Genomic DNA, 18527 nt, shown 5'->3' on the forward strand with positions numbered 1-18527 from the left:
TGGTATTTTGAGCATGTTTATAGTCTAGAAACACATTTAACACTTGCCCTGTTTAAGCTACACCAATTGGTTTCATTTGTCTCGCTATTGACAGCGCTACAAATTTTGAAAATACAGAGCTACATATTGAAACTGAACGGAATTCTCCCATAAGATGTTATCACGATATATAGCCCATTTTAGGATTTTTCTATTCCAGATAGAAAAAATATATTTTTCATACTACTTCACAAAAAACAATGAGAACAATCTGCAAAAACACATATGATTTTAGTTCATCACAGATAATATCAATAAAGATGTGACAAGATTTCTTTTCCAACTTTTAAACCTCTTGCTCACACATGTCTGGGTCACATTTTGTTTGCATATGTACACATGTATGCTAAGGAACAAATCTCAGTTATTTACCTACTATATAATAATTTTCAACATCAGTAACAGTATGAGCCATAAAATCAAGTATTGGTTGGGCTATCTTATGCAAGACATTAACACAACAGCAACAGTGATACTTTTTGAATGAGGAAAAGCAGATATAAAGTTGAGGGCTTATGTTAAAAAATCTTTTGGTTGAATGATGCATATAATTATGAGCAGAATTTGACACTAGAAGTCTGACATGTGTTCGTATAAGCAGGATTTGTAGCATTACAACTAGTTTGGAAGCCGATCATGGTCCAATATGCAACTTACACAAGTGAGATGTGGAGAATCCTCCAATGCACATACATTAAGAACAACAGTGAAGTATGGGACATCTTGTGTCCAGCAGTTAAACTCTTGACACATTTTCATAATCCTTCTGGATTTCCCAATGAGGGAGAAGAGAAGAAGAGTAGATTATCAATTTATAAGGAACTCAATACAGACTGTTTTGACCCCTGATCCTCCAAGCTAACAAGAAAAACTATTGCATATCCAAAATGGGATAATTCACCTAAATGTTTGTCAATATCAGCTGATAGGGTACATGATTTGAATGAAAATACCTCGTGTCTGGTGGCCAGAGGGGTGTACAGGGAGGAATCAATAATCAATTTCTTTCAGCTGGGTGTGTGTGTGTGTGTGTGTGTGTGTGTCATGTAGTAGTCAGATCGAAATTTAAATGATTCAAAAGATATTATTGCTTGAGCTTCAAGCAAACTCTCCCACGGCAAAGTATGCTGAAAGTTCAGTAAGAATTTTAGTATCATAATAAAAGTCTTCCTTTTGTCAGTGCATTTTTGACAAAATTAGGATTAACAGCCAGACATGAATGCTAAAGATGAGTGCACTTTTTTTTTTTTTATTAATGTCTTGACTATTGCAACGACCTTTGCTTTGTGCATATTTATTGAATTTGTGGACCTAATAAGGGCTGATAGGTGCATTTAGGTGCAATTAACCAGCGGTGAGTGAGGTTATCAGAGTGTATTTGTCGTTTGATGAAGGTAACCTTTTCCTCTGGTCTAACACATCCTTACTGACAGTAAGCTATAACCCAGATACTATGAAGAACAAGTCCCATAATCACTTTCATGGGATACAGGGCACAAAATACCACTGAAGTGCTACCAAATATGATGAGGGAGAAAAGAGAAATCTATAAACAAAAACTGTATTTGACATCAGACTTGCAATCGGATGTAGTGACAGATGCTCTCCTATCCCCACAGAAAATGGGACAATTCATACGGCACACAGTAACTCTTGGTTCAACTCGCCAACAACACCGTGCGTGAACAGCTGTTGCGCTTACCGATTCTGAGGACTTGTGTTGAGCTCACACAGAGCTGTGCTGCGAAGAAAAGAGAGAAGAAAAGTCTCTTTCTTTCGTCCATCGTGCTCCAGGTGAACTCTCCGCGTGTATTGACACCATGACAGAGAGAAACGGCCTATTTCCAGGCGCTGAAACACTTGACGTGCCAGCGCGTAATTCAAGTTTTATTCCCAATTCGATCCGTTCCACTCTGCATCACATCGTCGCATCAAATAGACGAACAACGATGACCACCAGTCACGTTAATCCAACTTTCCTGTACAAATTCAATCCAACAAGTCACATTTCATGAATCTGAACTGGCTGCGAAGAAACAGTGAACCAGAGTAAACACGTCCACGTTTACTCACCAGTCAGTGCGCCTCCAAAGCCACAGGAGCTGCAGGCAAAGAGAACGCGCTGTGTGTCAAGAAAGCCGTAATGTATTTGACTTCCGGTACGGTTTTTCAAAATAAGAATACAAAACCATTTAACGACCTGTACTTGGTTGTTGAGGTGTTGTGAAATAGACACTTCATGGCGTCAAATCAAGTATTTGTTACTCCACTGTCCATAGAAGTGATGTGTAGTTTGTGACCAGTGTAGGCTCATATGGCCTACAGGCAGGATACTTGGGTTTGGCAATAGTTGTCCATGATAAATGTTCAATCACCCTATTTTGACTTTGTTTTCCCCCACAAAGAACAGAGATTTGCACAGTTTGAAGAAAATCTATTGGAAATACATTAAATTAAGTAATATTGTATTGAGAGGTAGGCCTATTTCCACCCCAAAATAGGCACTTGTTTTTTTCAAACTTGATAGACCATCTTTTACACGGAATGTCCTCATGGTCTAATTCTGGTTATCTGTGGATAGTTTAGCTGCATTTGGTTTGGATTAAAGAGCAGATGGATTGGCAGCGGTTCTCTCCACCGGTCCTGATGAGAGGAGAATAATCTTCAGGTTACAGGATTCAAGATTATCTCTCACTGCAGACAAGCACAGTCTTTATCTGACTGGGTCACCAGATGCCTTCCCATCCTCAAAAACAACTACAGGACATGGGGATGTGTTTTATATTAATAATGAGAAAACAGTCACCTGATGTGGTTTAACACCCACCCTCCACCTGACAGAATACCCGTTTTCAATTTGCTTTCCATGTTTGTTATTTGAGTAGCATACAACATGTGGCTACGCAAAATCTGCTCTCTTTCTTTCTCTCTTTCATTTCTGTAGTTTGTTAACTCTGGACTGTTATGTAATATTGTGACATTTGAAAAAGGCAAAAGATTCTACGTGCCAGCCATCACAAATTCTTGCTCTCCTTGAGCAAAATCCGCCTTAAGTCAGAACTGACATTTTATTTAGCACGTTTGTGATTCTCTCAAAACTGGGAGCCAAAGTGATCTGAGAAAAAAAGAAAGAAAAACAGCCACCTTCTACCTGGAGCTCTGACAAACTGCCTATAGACAAACTTAATTAACTCAGAAAATGACCATCCAGCCTCTCCAGGAGGAGTCCTTGAAACTCGCCTGATATGAATATAGAGCAGAAGTGTCTCTCTGGTAAATACCAAGCATATAAATGTCTGCTAGAGATGCAGAAATAGGACCGGTTCATTTTAAATAAAAGAATACATTTTATAACGGAACATTATGGACACGGGAAATTAAGTTCTTAGTCCACTCTGGTTCTGTGAATTGACTGAAGACGTTTTGTCTTTGTGTATATTTGTGTCCATTTTACTTTGATTATATGGGATGGCTTTAATTAAATACCAGGCCACAGTTTTACTAAATCAAGCCTCCACTTCTTTTTAAAGTTGTACCTGCTTCTGGACTTTCAGAATATTTGTTCAGCAATCAAAACGGATCTGATCCTTTGCAACACTTTAAATTCAACACAATTTCAGAAGATCATATTTTCAATTTAATCTTCAAAAGCATCTGGCATCAATGATTTGATCAACTGAATGTGATCTTCCAATAACTTCAATGAAGCGGGGGGGGGGGGATGTTAATAAAATCACTAGGTATCTCTTTAAGGGCGGTACTAAATTTTGCATCAGTGTTGTAGAGGAAAGTACTTGTTTGAATTCAGTCACATGGGCAAAATGACAAATAATTAACACTTCTACACAAAACTTAAATTTAGAAAATTTATTTTAGACTTAAAAATGATAATACGCCACAGTTGTATGTACGGACACAGTTTTAAAAAGTACAAAGGGAGGAGTCAGGGGGTTCTCACAGGATTTTAAACCAAGGCCAGGTGATTGTACATCACAGTCTGAACATCCCTACTGGGCATCATCACCCAGAAAGCTCAAATCTAAGAAAGTAGCATCATAATAAGAGGACAATAATAAGAACATCCAAAGTGTAATATTTCCCTCCCCTCACACTCTGAACTAGAGTACTTTGCAGATGTCCCCCCCCCCCCCCACACACACAGTTTGGTATGAAGTGCATGTTTAATACATCCATTAAGGTGCGCATGACAGTGTTGAGCTCAGCAATCAGCGTGTTGTTGTGATGCAGATAGTCAAATAGCACAGCCTGGTGGATTTGGGAAGAAATGCAGGAGGGGTGAAGTGGAAATATACAGTACGTAGTAGGAATTGATGTCAAATGTCATGGATGTGAAGTCTGTCTCAGCAAGCTTCTCTGTGGTTGTGATGCTGCTTGACAAGACAAAAGGTCAAAGAAGCTGGAGAGAGAAGAAGATGATGATGTCTGAATCGGTCAGAGGATGACAGGTCAACTGCACGATCACTCCTCTCCTGGAAGTTACCGTACAGTCGCCAACATGGCTCTGTACCTCCTTTCAAAAACAAAGAAAAATTCAAGTAAAACAGGAAAGTTAGAATTATTATCGGGGATGTGGGTCATGACGAAGCTTGGCCTCTTGGGCAAAAAAGGATCCAGTATATTGATGACCTTGATGAAATCCAGTTACCAAAATAACAATGGCATATTTGAGCAACAAAATTATAGACTGGACATTCATGTTAAGGGCAAAAGTGTTGGCTCTCTTGAGACCATTTCTGGCACCAAACACAGAAAAAGTGGTTTGTAATACTGGGCAGCTAAGTGTTGTGTAAACATTAAAAAATACAGTGAAAAGGCAATTGTTAAATAAAAATAGGTAGACTGTCTTTTAAAAAGTAGATAAAAGTGAGCTTCAAAGCGTTTTCATACAAGGAGGTTAACGGCACTGTTTTGTACTCCTGACGATACACCAATGTGCAGCTGATATTAAGTTAAAACAATTAAAAGCACAGTAAAGCTAGTTGGATCTCACCATCTTTTACACAGCAGTCGTTCAGCCAAAAGCCCCTGAAGATAATTTCAGTACCACACAGCCCTTGAGTGTTAAAATACAAACACAGTTTCTGAGTCAGAAAAATATAACACCCATATTCCTGTGTTAAAAAATAGACATTTTTGGCCAGAAGATCACAGTTCAGTGATGACGTCTCTTCAAAACAACGTGTGCACGGTACAGTAGCTGCTGAGAGTCACCTTGTCTGTGCCCCTGTGTACTTTATGCACTTACAGTGATCATGCACACACTTGCTGGTTTACTTGCGTGCACATGCAGTGCTGTCCTTGTTCATACGTTCACATACAATTCCACAGGTGTGTGTGTAACGCATGGGTGTATGTCCAAAACAGTGAGGACCGTGTATTCTTTTGGGTTGACGTTTAAGCAGTTTGGGATAAGAATCACAGAGTATATTTTACTTTTCCTTATTTGCTTGGTGTTTCAACATTTTAGGATTGTCAGAACATGGGAGATGCAGGTGAGTTGGGAAGAAGAGGGTTGTGTCATGACACAGAGGACTGGCTAAGGTTTAATACCTTCTATACACAAACACCTCCAAATTCTAAATATTTAAAAGCTTGTATCTCTTCCCAATTTTCTTGCACTCCTACAGTATGTAGAAGTGTCAGAAACCACCATTCCTCTCATTTCGTCATCTTGTTTTCTATAATTCCCAATCAGAAGACATTGCTGTTGCACCCGTTAGCAAAGTCGTCCCGCCGCACCCAGATGGCATCGTGGTCCTTATTTGTGGCCCCCTCCACAGCACACTGCTTTAAGGGGGCGCGCTTTAGAGTCGGGGTCACACAGCGGGACAGAGAGACACTGCAGGAGGCAAAAGAGTCAACCGAGCCTGAATCATCACCATGCTTTATTCGATCAACTTCCTCCTCCTGCATCCTACTCAGCATGATCTCCCTTTCAGACTCCACTCGTCCGTTCAGGTTGTGGCTCCTCACCCCTCTGCCCTGTAGGTCAAGTCCCCCCATCCTCCCCTCCAGGTCGGCTGGTTCTGCCGACGCGGCTCGGACAGACTTGCAGTACTCGTCGTCATCGCTCAAAATATCAGTCTCCTTCACCTTCCCCATGTCGATGACCTCACCCTGGTCTTCGAAGCAACCCAGGTCGAACTGCTCCTCCACCCAACGGTCTGTGTCCTCTCCTTGAGGTTTCTGGGATTGAGGAAGGGCATGCTTGGACAGCGACGAGGAGGAAGGGGATGAAGAGTGGTGTAAGGCGTCTGAATCGTTGCCGTTGTTGCCATGGAAAACCAGGTCGGTGTCGATGGTGAAGCGGTTCCTCACCAGCTTCCTGCGGGCCAGCGTTTGGGATGGAGCTGATGCTAAAAAGACAAAAAAAGATTAAAAAGTCACCTTATTTTATCTTGTTTAGGTCATGTAAAAACATTGTAGGCCCTTCCTGTCCTGTGAATTGGAGGCTATACTTAAGCGTTTGTCACCTGCTCTGTTCATGGTGGGCCGCGCCCCTTTGAGGGCACACAGACGTTTGCCCCCAAATGGGACGTACTGCTGGTTGAGTGGCAGAGACTCCGTCTTAAGTAGCTGCCGCCGCTGTTTTTCCCTTAGGATAGAGTGGACTGCTTTCAGGAAGTCCTTCTTACTATCTGGAGAACTGCAAAATGGACCAAACAGAATGACTTAAAAATAACATACAAGAGAAGAGTCTTTTGGTCGATGTCGCATACCATCAGGTCACATGTTTTGAATACATGTGTACAGTTTTGGAAACAAGATCATACCTGCAGCACAACTGGAAGGTTTTCTCTGGTCGTCCTTCAGATTCAGATCTTGTGTGAACAATCTCGCACACCGCTGTACCCTCAGAGTCTGAGAGGGGGAGAGATGAGGGGGAAAAGAGATGTGATCTACATTTAGAAAAGCATTCAGTTAATTTCCATCATCAATTTCTTTCCCCTTAACAACAGGCCATTAGGCAGATTAACGATAACACTTGAGCTAAATTGCCGAAGGATGATTTAAGATTGATCTAGGACATTGCAAGCAGACTTAATAGGTATCCTTTTTTTTTTTTTTTTTTTTTTTTACAAAAAGGTTATTTATTTTGTGGGAAAGAAAATCAGCAACACAGAGAACTTCAAAGCCTTTGCAACCACTGTCAGAAAATATTCAGTCATCAGAAACAATCTTTGTGGTTTTGGATGACAGATGCCCTCATATGCAAATCTTTTACCATGACCTCAAATTAAAAATACAGTATGCACGTATTCCTAAAGAACAATTAGTTTGGGCTGACATGCACTTTCAAGTGGTGTGCAAAATTACTGAGGAAAGGAGCAAAAATCTAAGGCACAACCAAAATACTAATTGTAAAGTCCAACATCTCCCTTGTGAGTATATATTAACTTTGATTAATGACAGACTTCTGGTGCAGATTCAACACAAATTCTCAGAATAATGTGTAATACAAGTATGCATTCATTAAGCACAATCTGTCCCAGTTTCCCCACTGAACAGACTTTTATTATGGATACATCTGGCTGACTGATAATATCAATTATGAGATCTATGCTTCCCTAGCAAGACAAATTAAAATCTCCACATGGCACTTCAAAAAGCTTTCTAAACATCTAAGTCTAAACATTTAAATCCTTGTCCAATGCATATGTTAGACTAAAGACTGGATAATTATCCAGAAAAAATGTTTTTCTGATGGAATTTGATCGTACAAGTCATTTATTCCAGTTATGCTGCAGCGTTCTCACTGCACTAAAAACCTGAGGAAAAACAAAACAAATGTATCAGTGATTTGGCATCTACATGAAACTTTTTATCTCTCTACCACCTACATCAGTGTACTAGGTTGGGATATATAAAGTGAGAAAATGAATTTGGTGTGTGAACCAACTCTGGGATAGACCATTCACTAAGCTAGAACTGTCCGTAACAGCAACCAGTGCTTAAAGTGCTAATAATACCTGGAGAAATGGCGATACAAGATTCAAAATGACATTTGCTGAATGGCAATGCATTTAAAAATCGACCTACTTGCAAGGGCACGGACTTGCAGAGAGTCCGTTGCAATCATGTGACGGAAACGGAAAGGATCTTTGTCATCACTCACGGACGCACGGTGAGATGGACCCTGAAAGAGAGAGACTCTTGTATATCTAAAACATAACCACTGCAATACATCAACATGACAGCAGAGAGCACAAGAGTGACAGAACACACTGAACAAGGAACAGTGAAGTTTGCATAAAAAAGGTCTCTTCAGTCTATTAAATTGCTAATAACTTCCCTTATTCAATTTAGTATATTGTCCCATGATGAAAGACCTTAACTTCTTTGTGGTCCTAATGTGCCATCCAAATCATAAAATGGGATTTTTTTTCTTTCTTTTTTGTAACTATATAAGCTTTAGCTTCTTCACGGAAAGCCCAGAGCCCCAATCTGCACTGTCAATCCTAGAACAGTGTTTCTCTGTCTAGATAAATTAACAGGAAAAGGGAAAAACAGTACTCACGATTTTTTTTCTGTGCTTGGAGCTGTCTTTGTACACAAATACAATCGCTGTTTTAAACACTAAAAGAGGACAAGGGAGAGAGGGACACTATTAGGAGGGTCTGCAGTCATTCATTGCATAAATCAAAAGACTTTCATCAAAGGATTTACTTCAATGCAATATGTCAACGGAAACTTGAAGTCACAGCTTTCCTTTGCAAAAGAATAAAAGTAAAAACCTCAAACTCCTGGTATGCTTTATCTGCAGCACAGTAGGTAAAAATGGACCAAAGTCACGACATTGCATGCACAAAGCCACCATATTCCCTCACTATGGCCTTGCCAGGAAAAACCCTTATACCATGTAGATGTAATATTTATATCCAAAAGGTGTCTGAGCCGAGTTCAATTTTAAGACACAGGGCACTTCTGGGTGTGTGAGAAAAACATATGATCCATTAGTGTAAGGATAGCATGCTGCACTTTATGTGAAAAGTAAAAGAAAAAAAAAAGCTCTTGTGTTATAACCCCAACTGGGTCCTTGCTTCCTTTTACCAATGCTATTTCCTCACCAAGTGAAATAGCACCAAGTGTCACGCTATGCATGACAGTATTACATAGGACACCGTTAAGTGCCATGTGCCTGCATGTGTAAAGATGCAACATGCAGCATTTCTCCAGAGCAGAGAACAGTAGATGTACAGTAGCACTGCTCTTTTGTTGCTGAAAAATATGTTACTGGAAAATATTTGCCTATTCATCAGTGTGAAAAGATCACACACACTGTTTTAATATTCAGTACACAGGAATGAGCACATTGCACATCATTTATCCATCTAAAATCCTGCAGATGTAACAGGATTTTCACAGTTATATAATGTTTAGACCAATCCACTGTGTAAAGATGCAAAAACAAATGTCATCTAAATGCAATAAAGTCTACTTTTATGAAGCTTGTATCATGTCTTTGGTATATCATTATGATATTAGGATTTACTTCATGGCTGTTGAATTCAATTGCATTGGGTATGGTTAGAAAAATCTAGAAAAAAAGCCTTTAAAAGCATTAAGAATACTTCTAGTCTAGATTACGTAAAAGGTCTCCATTCCTGTGTAAACAGTTGAAACATTTAGAAAATATTTCAAGCTAAGATATCTATATACACAGAAAGACAATAGTATGGCAGAATCAACACTGCAATATAATCCAAATCCACATTAGCCCTTACCAAAAGCAGCCAAATCAGGGTCCTTTTTGCTCTTGACCAAAGAGCTTGGAGGATTGATCCACAGCACGGTCGAATGTAGCAAAAGATCCCCCATGGAGAGGTCAGCCACCTGAAATAAACAGACATAGATATATTCCTTTTAATTACTGGAAAATCCTTTGGATTCCTGATGGATAACCTTGAAGGAATTGTGCATTATCATGTTTACCTCTTTTTTATCTGCTGTCTGTTCGTTGATGAGCTGGTCGAAAACAGCGCCGTACTCCTCATGAAGCTTTTGCATCTCATTGATGTGACTTGCAACTTTGTTCATGGTCTTTATTGCAACTGAATGGGACAAACATTCATCATCTCCAAATCATTACCATAATTTATTGTACCCTCATTAATTATAGTTCCATGGGTCTGAAGCTGATGTTAAACAGTTTGACAGCAGTTAAGTGCTGCATCAAAAAGTATATGTAAATAATTAAAAGACACTGGCTTACCATCCAGATGGTAGTGTTCCTCACTGTCAGGGTCAGTAAGAGAGTAGAGCTCCTTTAACAAAAGTGGATACTTCAGGACCCTCTGGATGGGTTTGATCAGGTAAGATTCCAGAGTGGAGGAATGCTGCTGTCTGGGGTTTCTCTCAACCAGGAAAGCCTTGAAATCTGGGTCAGTCTTTGCTGCAGGAGCAGAAATATGAGCATTTATTCATTTTGTACAGTTTGTTAGGAAACTACAAAGAGAACTTGCAACTTAAGATGAAAAACCATAAACAGGTGGCAATAAAAGTGTCTGTCAAGGTAGCAACTGTGGTAGTAACTGCAGAACTCTACTGTATTCAAATGCCTCTACTGTGTCATCACACACGCTGATGACTCCAGTTTATGTCTCACTGTGCAGATACTAGTTGCAGCTCGCCCTCTGTACAGCAGGGTATGTGAATAACACATGCTTCCTGTGCAGCACTAGTCCCTCAGCTATCAGCTGCCACTGATGCTAGAGATAAACTACCATATGACTATCAGGAGTATGTGGTGGATTGGTGCTTGATGCAGGTCAATGTCTGCATGGTTTTACCTTTAGCCAGGACCTTTGGGACCTTGGTGTGGCTGGCGCAGAAGGCGCTGTAGATCTTGAAGCGATCGGCATAATACAGGAAGGAACCACCCAAAGAGAACAGCACTTTCTGTGGAAACAAACAAGCATGTCATGCCATCACAATAGAAATAAATATATATATATATATATATATATATATATATACATACATATACACACACACACACACACACACACACACACACTAGTCAAGGACAACACAAGTAAACACAAAATGCAATTTGTAAATGAAGGTGTTTATTATTAAAGGTGAAAAAAAATCCAAACCATCATGGCCCTGTGTGAAAAAGTGATTGCCCCCTAAACCTAATAACTGGTTGGGCCACCCTTAGCAGCAACAACTGCAACCAAGCGTTTGCGATAACGTGCAATGAGGCTTTTACAGCGTCCTGGAGGAATTTTGCCCCACTTATCTTTGCAGAATTGTCCTAATTCAGTTACATTAGAGGGTTTTCGAGGATGAACGGCCTTTTAAAGGTCATAGCACAACATCTCAATAGGATTCAGGTCAGGACTTTGGCTAGGCCACTCCAAAGTCTTCATTTTGTTTTTCTTCAGCCATTTGGTGGTGGACTTGTTGGTGTGTTTAGGATCATTGTCCTGCTGCAGAACCGAAGTTTGTTTCAGCTTGAGTACACGAACAGATGGTCGGACATTCTCCTTTAGGATCTCTTGGTAGACAGCAGAATTCATAGTTCCTTTTATCACGGCAAGTCTTCCAGGTCCTGAAGCAGCAAAACAGCCCCAGACCATCACACTACCACCACCATATTTTACTGTTGGTATAATGTTCTTTTTATGAAATGCAGTGTTCCTTCTACGCCAGATGTACTTGGACACACACCTTCCAAAGAGTTCCACTTTTGTCTCATCGGTCCACAGAATGTTGTCCCAAAAGTCTTTGGGATCATCAAGATGTGTTGTGGAGAAATTGAGACGAGCTGTTGATGTTCTTTTTGCTCAGCAGTGTTTTTTTCCTTGGAATTCTGCCATGCAGGCCATTTTTGCCCAGTCTTTTCCTGATGGTGGAGGCATGAACGCTGACCTTAACTGAGGCAAGTGAGGCCTGCAGTTCTTTGGACGTTGTTGTGGGGTCTTTTGTGACCTTTTGGATGAGTCGTTGCTGCAGTCTTGGGGTAATTTTGGGCGGCCGGCCACTCTTGGGAAGGTTCACCACTGTTCCATGTCTTCGCAATTTGTGGATAATGGCTCTCACTGTGGTTTGCTCGATTCCCAAAGCTTTGGAAATGGCTTTATAACCCTTTATAACCCTTTCCAGACTAGATGAGATATTGAGATAGATCTCAATTACTTTCTTTTTCAATTGTTCCTGAATTTCTTTGGGTCTCGTCATGATGTGTAGCTTTTAAGGATCTTCTGGTGGACCTTACTGTGTCAAGCAGCTCCTATTTAAGTGATGCCTTGATTGTGAACAGGTGTGGCAATAATCAGGCCTGGGTGTGGCTAGAGAAATTGAACTCAGGTGTGGACAACCACAGTTATAGTATGTTTTAACAAGGGGGGCAATCACTTTTTCACACAGGGCCATGATGGTTAGGATTTTTTTTTCACCTTTAATAATAAACACCTTCATTTACAAATTGCATTTTGTGTTTACTTGTGTTGTCCTTGACTATTATTTAAATTGGTTTGATGTTCCGAAACACTTAAGTGTGACAAACATGCAAAGGAACAGGAAATTAGGAAGGGGGCAAACACTTTTTCACACCACTGTAATATATATATATAAAAATATATATATATATATATATATTTTTTTTTTAAATCGAGGCTGCACTATAGAAAATGGGAATTACTTTTAAGATTATTTTTGGGCATTTTCGACCCCTATTTTTGACAGGACAGATAAAGACATGAAAAGGGGAGAGAGAGAGAGAGAAAGAGAGAGAGAGGGGAATGACATGCAACAAAGGACCGCAGGTCAAAATCAAACCCGGGCCCGCTGTACTGAGGTGTAATCCTCTACATAGGAGCGCCCGCTCCACCAACTGAGCTATCCGGGCACCCACTTTTTCTTTTAAAAGCAAATGTTTGTCCCTTTTAGATGCAGAGTTCAGGTGATCAATGTCCCCTCACCTTAAACTGATCAACCCTTTCCAGTCTGTCCAGATCTGGCACCAGTCTGATTCCATCTTCCAGCGTCCGGAGAAACTCCACCTGGAACTCCACCATCTCCCCGAGGTTACCAAACAAAACATCCAGCTACAACACACACACACACACACACACACGGAGCGTCATTCTATGTTTCTTCTGTATTTCTATTCAGTCAATGTTATGTATATCAACAATTCATTTAGTTTTTGGACTGTAAAAGGTCAGGTAGAAGTACCTCATCTTGTGTAAGGAAGCTCTCTTTCTGCAAAGGTGTCAAGTAGCATTCTATTAGACAGCTCAGGTCCTGAAATAGACAAAGAATAGGAATAAGATAATCAGTAGTTCAAAGAGGAATGAGAAAGGGCATGTGTGGGCATCTGTTTAAGGTGGAGCCATTACTCAGAATGTTAAATAACTGAAAGAAATCAGTTCTCACAGGTAGGAACATAACACAAAAAGCATACCGTACCAATGTTCTGCTCGACTATTACAATTATTACGAGACGCCCAACAACAAGTGGTGTAGTTTTACCAGAACAGTGTGTTCATTAACATTAAAACACATATGATCCATTGTCTCAATTTGTAGGGTCAAGATAGTCTAAGGAGAGCTTGTACTGACTTTGACATAAGTCTTCTCCGTCTCCACCAGCTCATTGATGACCTTGCGGAGTTTGTCTGCATGGGAGAGCTGTCTCTGGGTGGCAGTGCCTGCTGTGGGCGGAAAACCTGACACAGGGCTTGGGGGTAGGGACGACAAGGAAGACGATGAGGAGGATGACATAGGGCACTCCAGGGGATTCATGTCATGGAGACTGCGGCAAAAAGCAGTCACCTGCTCTGTGCTCTGTACAGAAAGAGACGAAGAACAGGACGCAAAAATAAGAAATCATGTTTTGATTTAAACTTGCAAAATATGATAAAACCATATCACATGCCAATATTCATAATGCTCATACAAAGATACATACTATTAGGAAAAACTCAAGCAGCATCTCTCATTTCTCATCCATGAAGAATGTTTGGGAGACCTTGATGACTTACACAGAACCAATTCATAAACACTCAAGAGGAGACAGTTAAGCAGGCAGTACAGTTTAACCCGGATATGTTATTGTGCAGTGCCGTCCCAACTCTCTGAAGTTCTTGTCTTCCTGAAGTTGTATTTAAACTCATGCTGGAGGCGTTAGGTTTGAATGAACCTTTAAGGTAAACAAAGATAATAAAGTCCCATAGATGCTAAAGAGAGTGTCTCTCACTTTGTGTGTGTGTGTGTGTGTGTGAGAGAGAGTACAAGAGAGTGCGAGTGAGTGAGTGATAATTATAGATGAACAGGTTTCGTTATAAAGAGACTGACCCAATATTCTCGTCCCCCAAACTGCAAACTATGAATGACCTGATGTTTTCCAAGCTTTCCCTTTAGTCTCATCGTACCACAACATGTAATTTCCGGTAAATCCACCACACGTACAAACTGGAAAACATGTACCTCCAACAAAACATACAGTACATTCTTGCAAAACCTGCCATAACAACAATGATCTACATCCATTTTTATCAAAAAAATACCAAGCATGAACAGACTTGCCAGGCCAGTAGGCTACAGTAGTAGGCCTATATTTAGAAATATGGGGATCTTCCCCTCCGCTTCTCTCTAGCTTTACCGACCAATACAAGTTGATATTTCTGCTACTCTTAAAAATAAAGTAATATTCTTTTTTCAGTACTATGCTTTGCAAAGAAATGGGCAATAACAACTTCTGAAAAAGCACAGATGCATCGTGTTCCATGCAACAGCAGTATGAAAATGACAAACAAGGAACCCACGCAAGAACATAAATAGTGAGGATCAAAAGGCTGTGTGCACATCTTTTATAGTACCAAGGCTGTGAAGGTGAATGCAACAGTGCGTAGGCATTGCAAACAGCAAAGTGATATAAAAGCATCATCAAAAGTCAGAGGCTGGATGTTATAAGGCACATCTGAAATGTACCTGAGCAATACAGAATAACTTGCTTCTGTGACAAAGAAAACCATTATTGATCTTTCCAGTGTATGAATAATAACCTAATAATGAAATACCGGTACCTATAAAAACACAAATACCACTATGTTTGGATTTATATCAAACATTGGTAACACTTTAAAAAGAAAAAAAGGGTACACAAAAATGTAGACAGTTACTGAGTAACAAATGAGGAGCAACTGGTTACTTAATGAGTAGTTATTGATTAACTGTAATTCAAGCACTAATGATTGGTGAAACAGACTGGCAGTGACTGTATTAATGAAGTCAATTCATAACTAATTATTCATTAACCACTCAGTATGATGCATCACTTTATATTCAGATACTTATGGTAGTCAATGTTTAACCACTCAGTATGTTGCAGAAATACAGTAATTAATCAATGCTGAAACACAGTTAATCAGTAACTACTCATTAACTAACCAGTTATTCCTCAGTCGGTCCTCTGTAAACTACATTGTTATGTACCTTATTATAAAGGATTACCCTAAGAATAGTGAACCTGTGATTTCATGGGATCGTTTGCACGCCTTGTCCAGGCAGGCTGATGCCATGTCTGTTGAGAGATGAGTGTTCATGTAGCTCTTTTCACTGTCCCTTCTCGGCAAGGACTAGTGCATTAAAGAGACAATTAGAAAAAAAAGATTATCCATGAAATGTGGGTAAATGAATCACCTCCGCCCACATGCTGATTGCAAGGGATTCATACTCATGTATCGGTTAATGCAACTCCTGTCTAAAACACCACACGCTCAATTCTCGCCTTAACAAATCTTTCCATAATTGCATTGTAACTGTCTTTTATAAAAATGTACCATAAAAAAAGCTGCGATTTGGTAGGTTACAACAATAACTAAGCACTGCCTTTCTTGTGAGATATTAAAGACAAGCACAATGAAACCTTAAAATGGCACCACTAAATGCAGTGAGTTATTGCAGTGGAATTTTCAGCCATTATTGAAGCATTAATTGTTCCAAGTGAACCCCACAGTCATTAATGTAATTCATTGAATATACTTTAGCAAATGTATGTCACAAAAACATCCTCATTTATATGGGGTCAGTGAAAGTGTTTATTAATTGTGATCTGTGGCAACACACTGTGTCTGAATGTGTTCCAACTGAGTGATTTACAGTCAGCTGTTGGACATGGCTTGTCTTTGCGGATTCCATGGCTTGTCTTTAGCTAGGCTTCAGCAATGGCAAAAACAATTTCCAATTATGGTATTCAAACCAGTTCTGACACACATAGACATGCACGCAGACACTGAAAAATCGAGTCAAGATGAGCTTCTTCAGTCACTTGACTTAACTACCACAAAATAAACCAAAAATATAATCGTAAGATAATATAGCCTATCATCTCTGATTAAATCTAAATATTTAACGTCCAAGTCATTCACGCTGCAGTGTGAGCATCATCAGAGAAGGTTAGTCATGTTAGAACCACTTAACAACATAGGGGTATGATTACTGGAAAGACTTTAAGCCACTACACACATACAAGTTGAACAGGTATAGCTAAACTCAGCTCAAGCTAAATAAATCAGGGGGTCTAAACAACTAAGGTATGTAAAAAATTATATCATACAAAATGTAGGTAGGGCATGTCACGCTAACACACACATGGTAAATACAAATAAAGTACATATGTATGATAAGCTCAGTAAATGGCTCCCACAAGCTCCTTAAGACAAACAATATGCAAAGTGAAACACTGCGACCAATGACATCAACAGTGTTGCCACTCATAAGCGAGGTCTTTCCCTTGACAACCTGAGGATTTAGTGACAGCCAAGTGACAGATGGAGCAGCGACAGAAACAAATGATCGTGGGAAATAAAGACAGAGGGTGCATTTTTCTTTACCCTCACTACTTATTAAAAGGCGACGAGTTTGTGCACAACTTTTAAATCTACAGCTTATTAAAAAAAAAAAGGAAAGCATAAACATAATATGCTGATACACATGTTACTAATTAGACTGATTTCAAAGGATTACATTCAATATTTACATTGTTCAAATAGCAATTGCATAATGCAATGTTTTATTCATTTAATTTAAAAAATAAAAAGGATGACAAGGTCTGAACACTGCAGGTCACGTAATCAAGATGTGTGATCGGTCACAAGGCTTCCATTCATTGTTAAAATGGAAATGTGTTGCTCTGCTGGGAATTGAACCTCTAACCTCAGCACTGCTAGCACCATCACATAATCTCTGACGTCGGCAAGCTCATATCCACAACACAAGCAATCAGACACACACACGCGGCTCACCAGCTGTAACATATCATAGATGGATTCGGTCGAGCTTCTGGAGTTCCCGCTCCTCCTAAAGGCTGCCATGCTGGCAGGTCAAACAGGTTTCAACAAAATTCAGATGTCCAATCCCTGTCCTGCTTTTCCAGTCCAAGTAGCTTCCATTCATCTGTGCCCCTCAGTGCCAGAAGGATTTGTTTACTTACTGCATCCTTCTCCAAAATGTAAGAGATACACTGTGCAAGATGTATGGATCCTGAACGTGTCCAGACAAACTGATCAAAAGAGTAAAAGGAACTGCTATTCAACACTCACGGCTCTGTAAAACACTATTGCTGGTAAAAGTTACAGCTAAACAAATAGGTCAAAAACAGATTGAATAGAACAGATTCCCATAAATAACCGCACATTCATGCCACCTTATCCTAAAGCACCTTTCCAATCTGTCTCTGTCTAAATCTGACCTGCTTCTTCATACTCCCGTCTTCTCTTTTCCCTACGCGGCCGTTGCCTATTTCACTTCCTGCCTGGTGCTTAAGAGCAGCAGCAACGGAGAATACAACATTAAGTCAGACCAAACATCACATCCTCAAGAGATGAAAGAAAAGAGAGGAGGAAGGAGAGAAGGGGAGGGGGCAGTGGGTGGTGAGAGCCAAACACAGGAATACAAGAAAAGCAGGCATATCTACCTCTCTCACATTGCAGCTCACAGATACTCGTCACCACACTTATGAAAGCAGCCTTAGTAAAACTCCCTCTCATGTTTAAAAATGAGTTTCCAAAATTCAACAAGTATCAACTCATCAAGCAAGATCACATGATCGAACGAAACAAATCCCAACACCAATTTGAAATAAAAACATACCCAGCAAAATATGAAATTCCCTAATGCACTTAACATCTTCTCCTGGTAATCAAAGCAGCTTATACAAGTATATTCTACAAATGACATACAGTATAATCCAGTTCAGACTAGATCAAGTTATCCTAACATACTGTAGTTGCTTCCATCTGAAGCCGGAAAATTCACTTTCCATTGCCACATTTGTCATTCCAATGATGGCTCACATAGCACACCACCTGCACAGTTGTCTTTCCTGAGAAACAAGAGTTACATAATACTTGCAGGAATAACAACATGTACAGCCCAGAGAACAGAGATAAGAAATGTAAAGGCTGTAATAATGAGGGGAAAATCAATTTCTTCCACAAAGTTGGAATACTGAT

The 18527-nt window shown here is 39.9% G+C and overlaps 2 protein-coding genes across 10 annotated transcripts in view; both read right to left on the bottom strand.

Moving 5' to 3' along the window:
* Positions 1-2162, bottom strand: part of grik1a (glutamate receptor, ionotropic, kainate 1a) — a 28826-nt gene extending 26664 nt beyond the window's left edge. For 4 of the 5 annotated variants that reach the window (XR_004659082.1, XM_034890129.1, XM_034890130.1 and 1 more), the window contains exon 1: positions 1742-2162. Coding sequence is in view for 4 of the 5 variants with exons in the window: in XM_034890129.1 (XP_034746020.1) it covers positions 1742-1823 (82 nt within the window). In the remaining variant the exon portion in view is untranslated. The remainder of the gene's footprint in view (positions 1-1741) is intronic. The other variant, XM_034890128.1, reaches the window with a different exon arrangement.
* Positions 2163-3891: 1729 nt separating this feature from the next.
* LOC117955392 (T-lymphoma invasion and metastasis-inducing protein 1-like) overlaps positions 3892-18527 on the bottom strand; it is a 56590-nt gene continuing 41954 nt past the window's right edge. For 3 of the 5 annotated variants that reach the window (XM_034889858.1, XM_034889859.1, XM_034889860.1), the window contains 12 exons: positions 13633-13857; positions 13246-13314; positions 12990-13115; positions 10851-10959; positions 10274-10453; positions 9994-10112; positions 9786-9894; positions 8579-8637; positions 8101-8197; positions 6834-6921; positions 6534-6706; positions 3892-6416 (listed from right to left, as the gene is read on the bottom strand). In XM_034889858.1, coding sequence (XP_034745749.1) covers positions 5752-6416; positions 6534-6706; positions 6834-6921; positions 8101-8197; positions 8579-8637; positions 9786-9894; positions 9994-10112; positions 10274-10453; positions 10851-10959; positions 12990-13115; positions 13246-13314; positions 13633-13857 — 2019 coding nt within the window. In that variant the 3' untranslated portion in view covers positions 3892-5751. Of the gene's footprint in view, positions 6417-6533; positions 6707-6833; positions 6922-8100; positions 8198-8578; positions 8638-9785; positions 9895-9993; positions 10113-10273; positions 10454-10850; positions 10960-12989; positions 13116-13245; positions 13315-13632; positions 13858-17318; positions 17750-18165; positions 18217-18527 lie in introns of those variants that run through there. The other 2 variants (XM_034889861.1, XM_034889862.1) reach the window with 2 other exon arrangements.

The sequence above is a fragment of the Etheostoma cragini genome, chromosome 13, assembly GCF_013103735.1.
Source record: "Etheostoma cragini isolate CJK2018 chromosome 13, CSU_Ecrag_1.0, whole genome shotgun sequence".
Lineage (NCBI taxonomy): Eukaryota > Metazoa > Chordata > Actinopteri > Perciformes > Percidae > Etheostoma > Etheostoma cragini.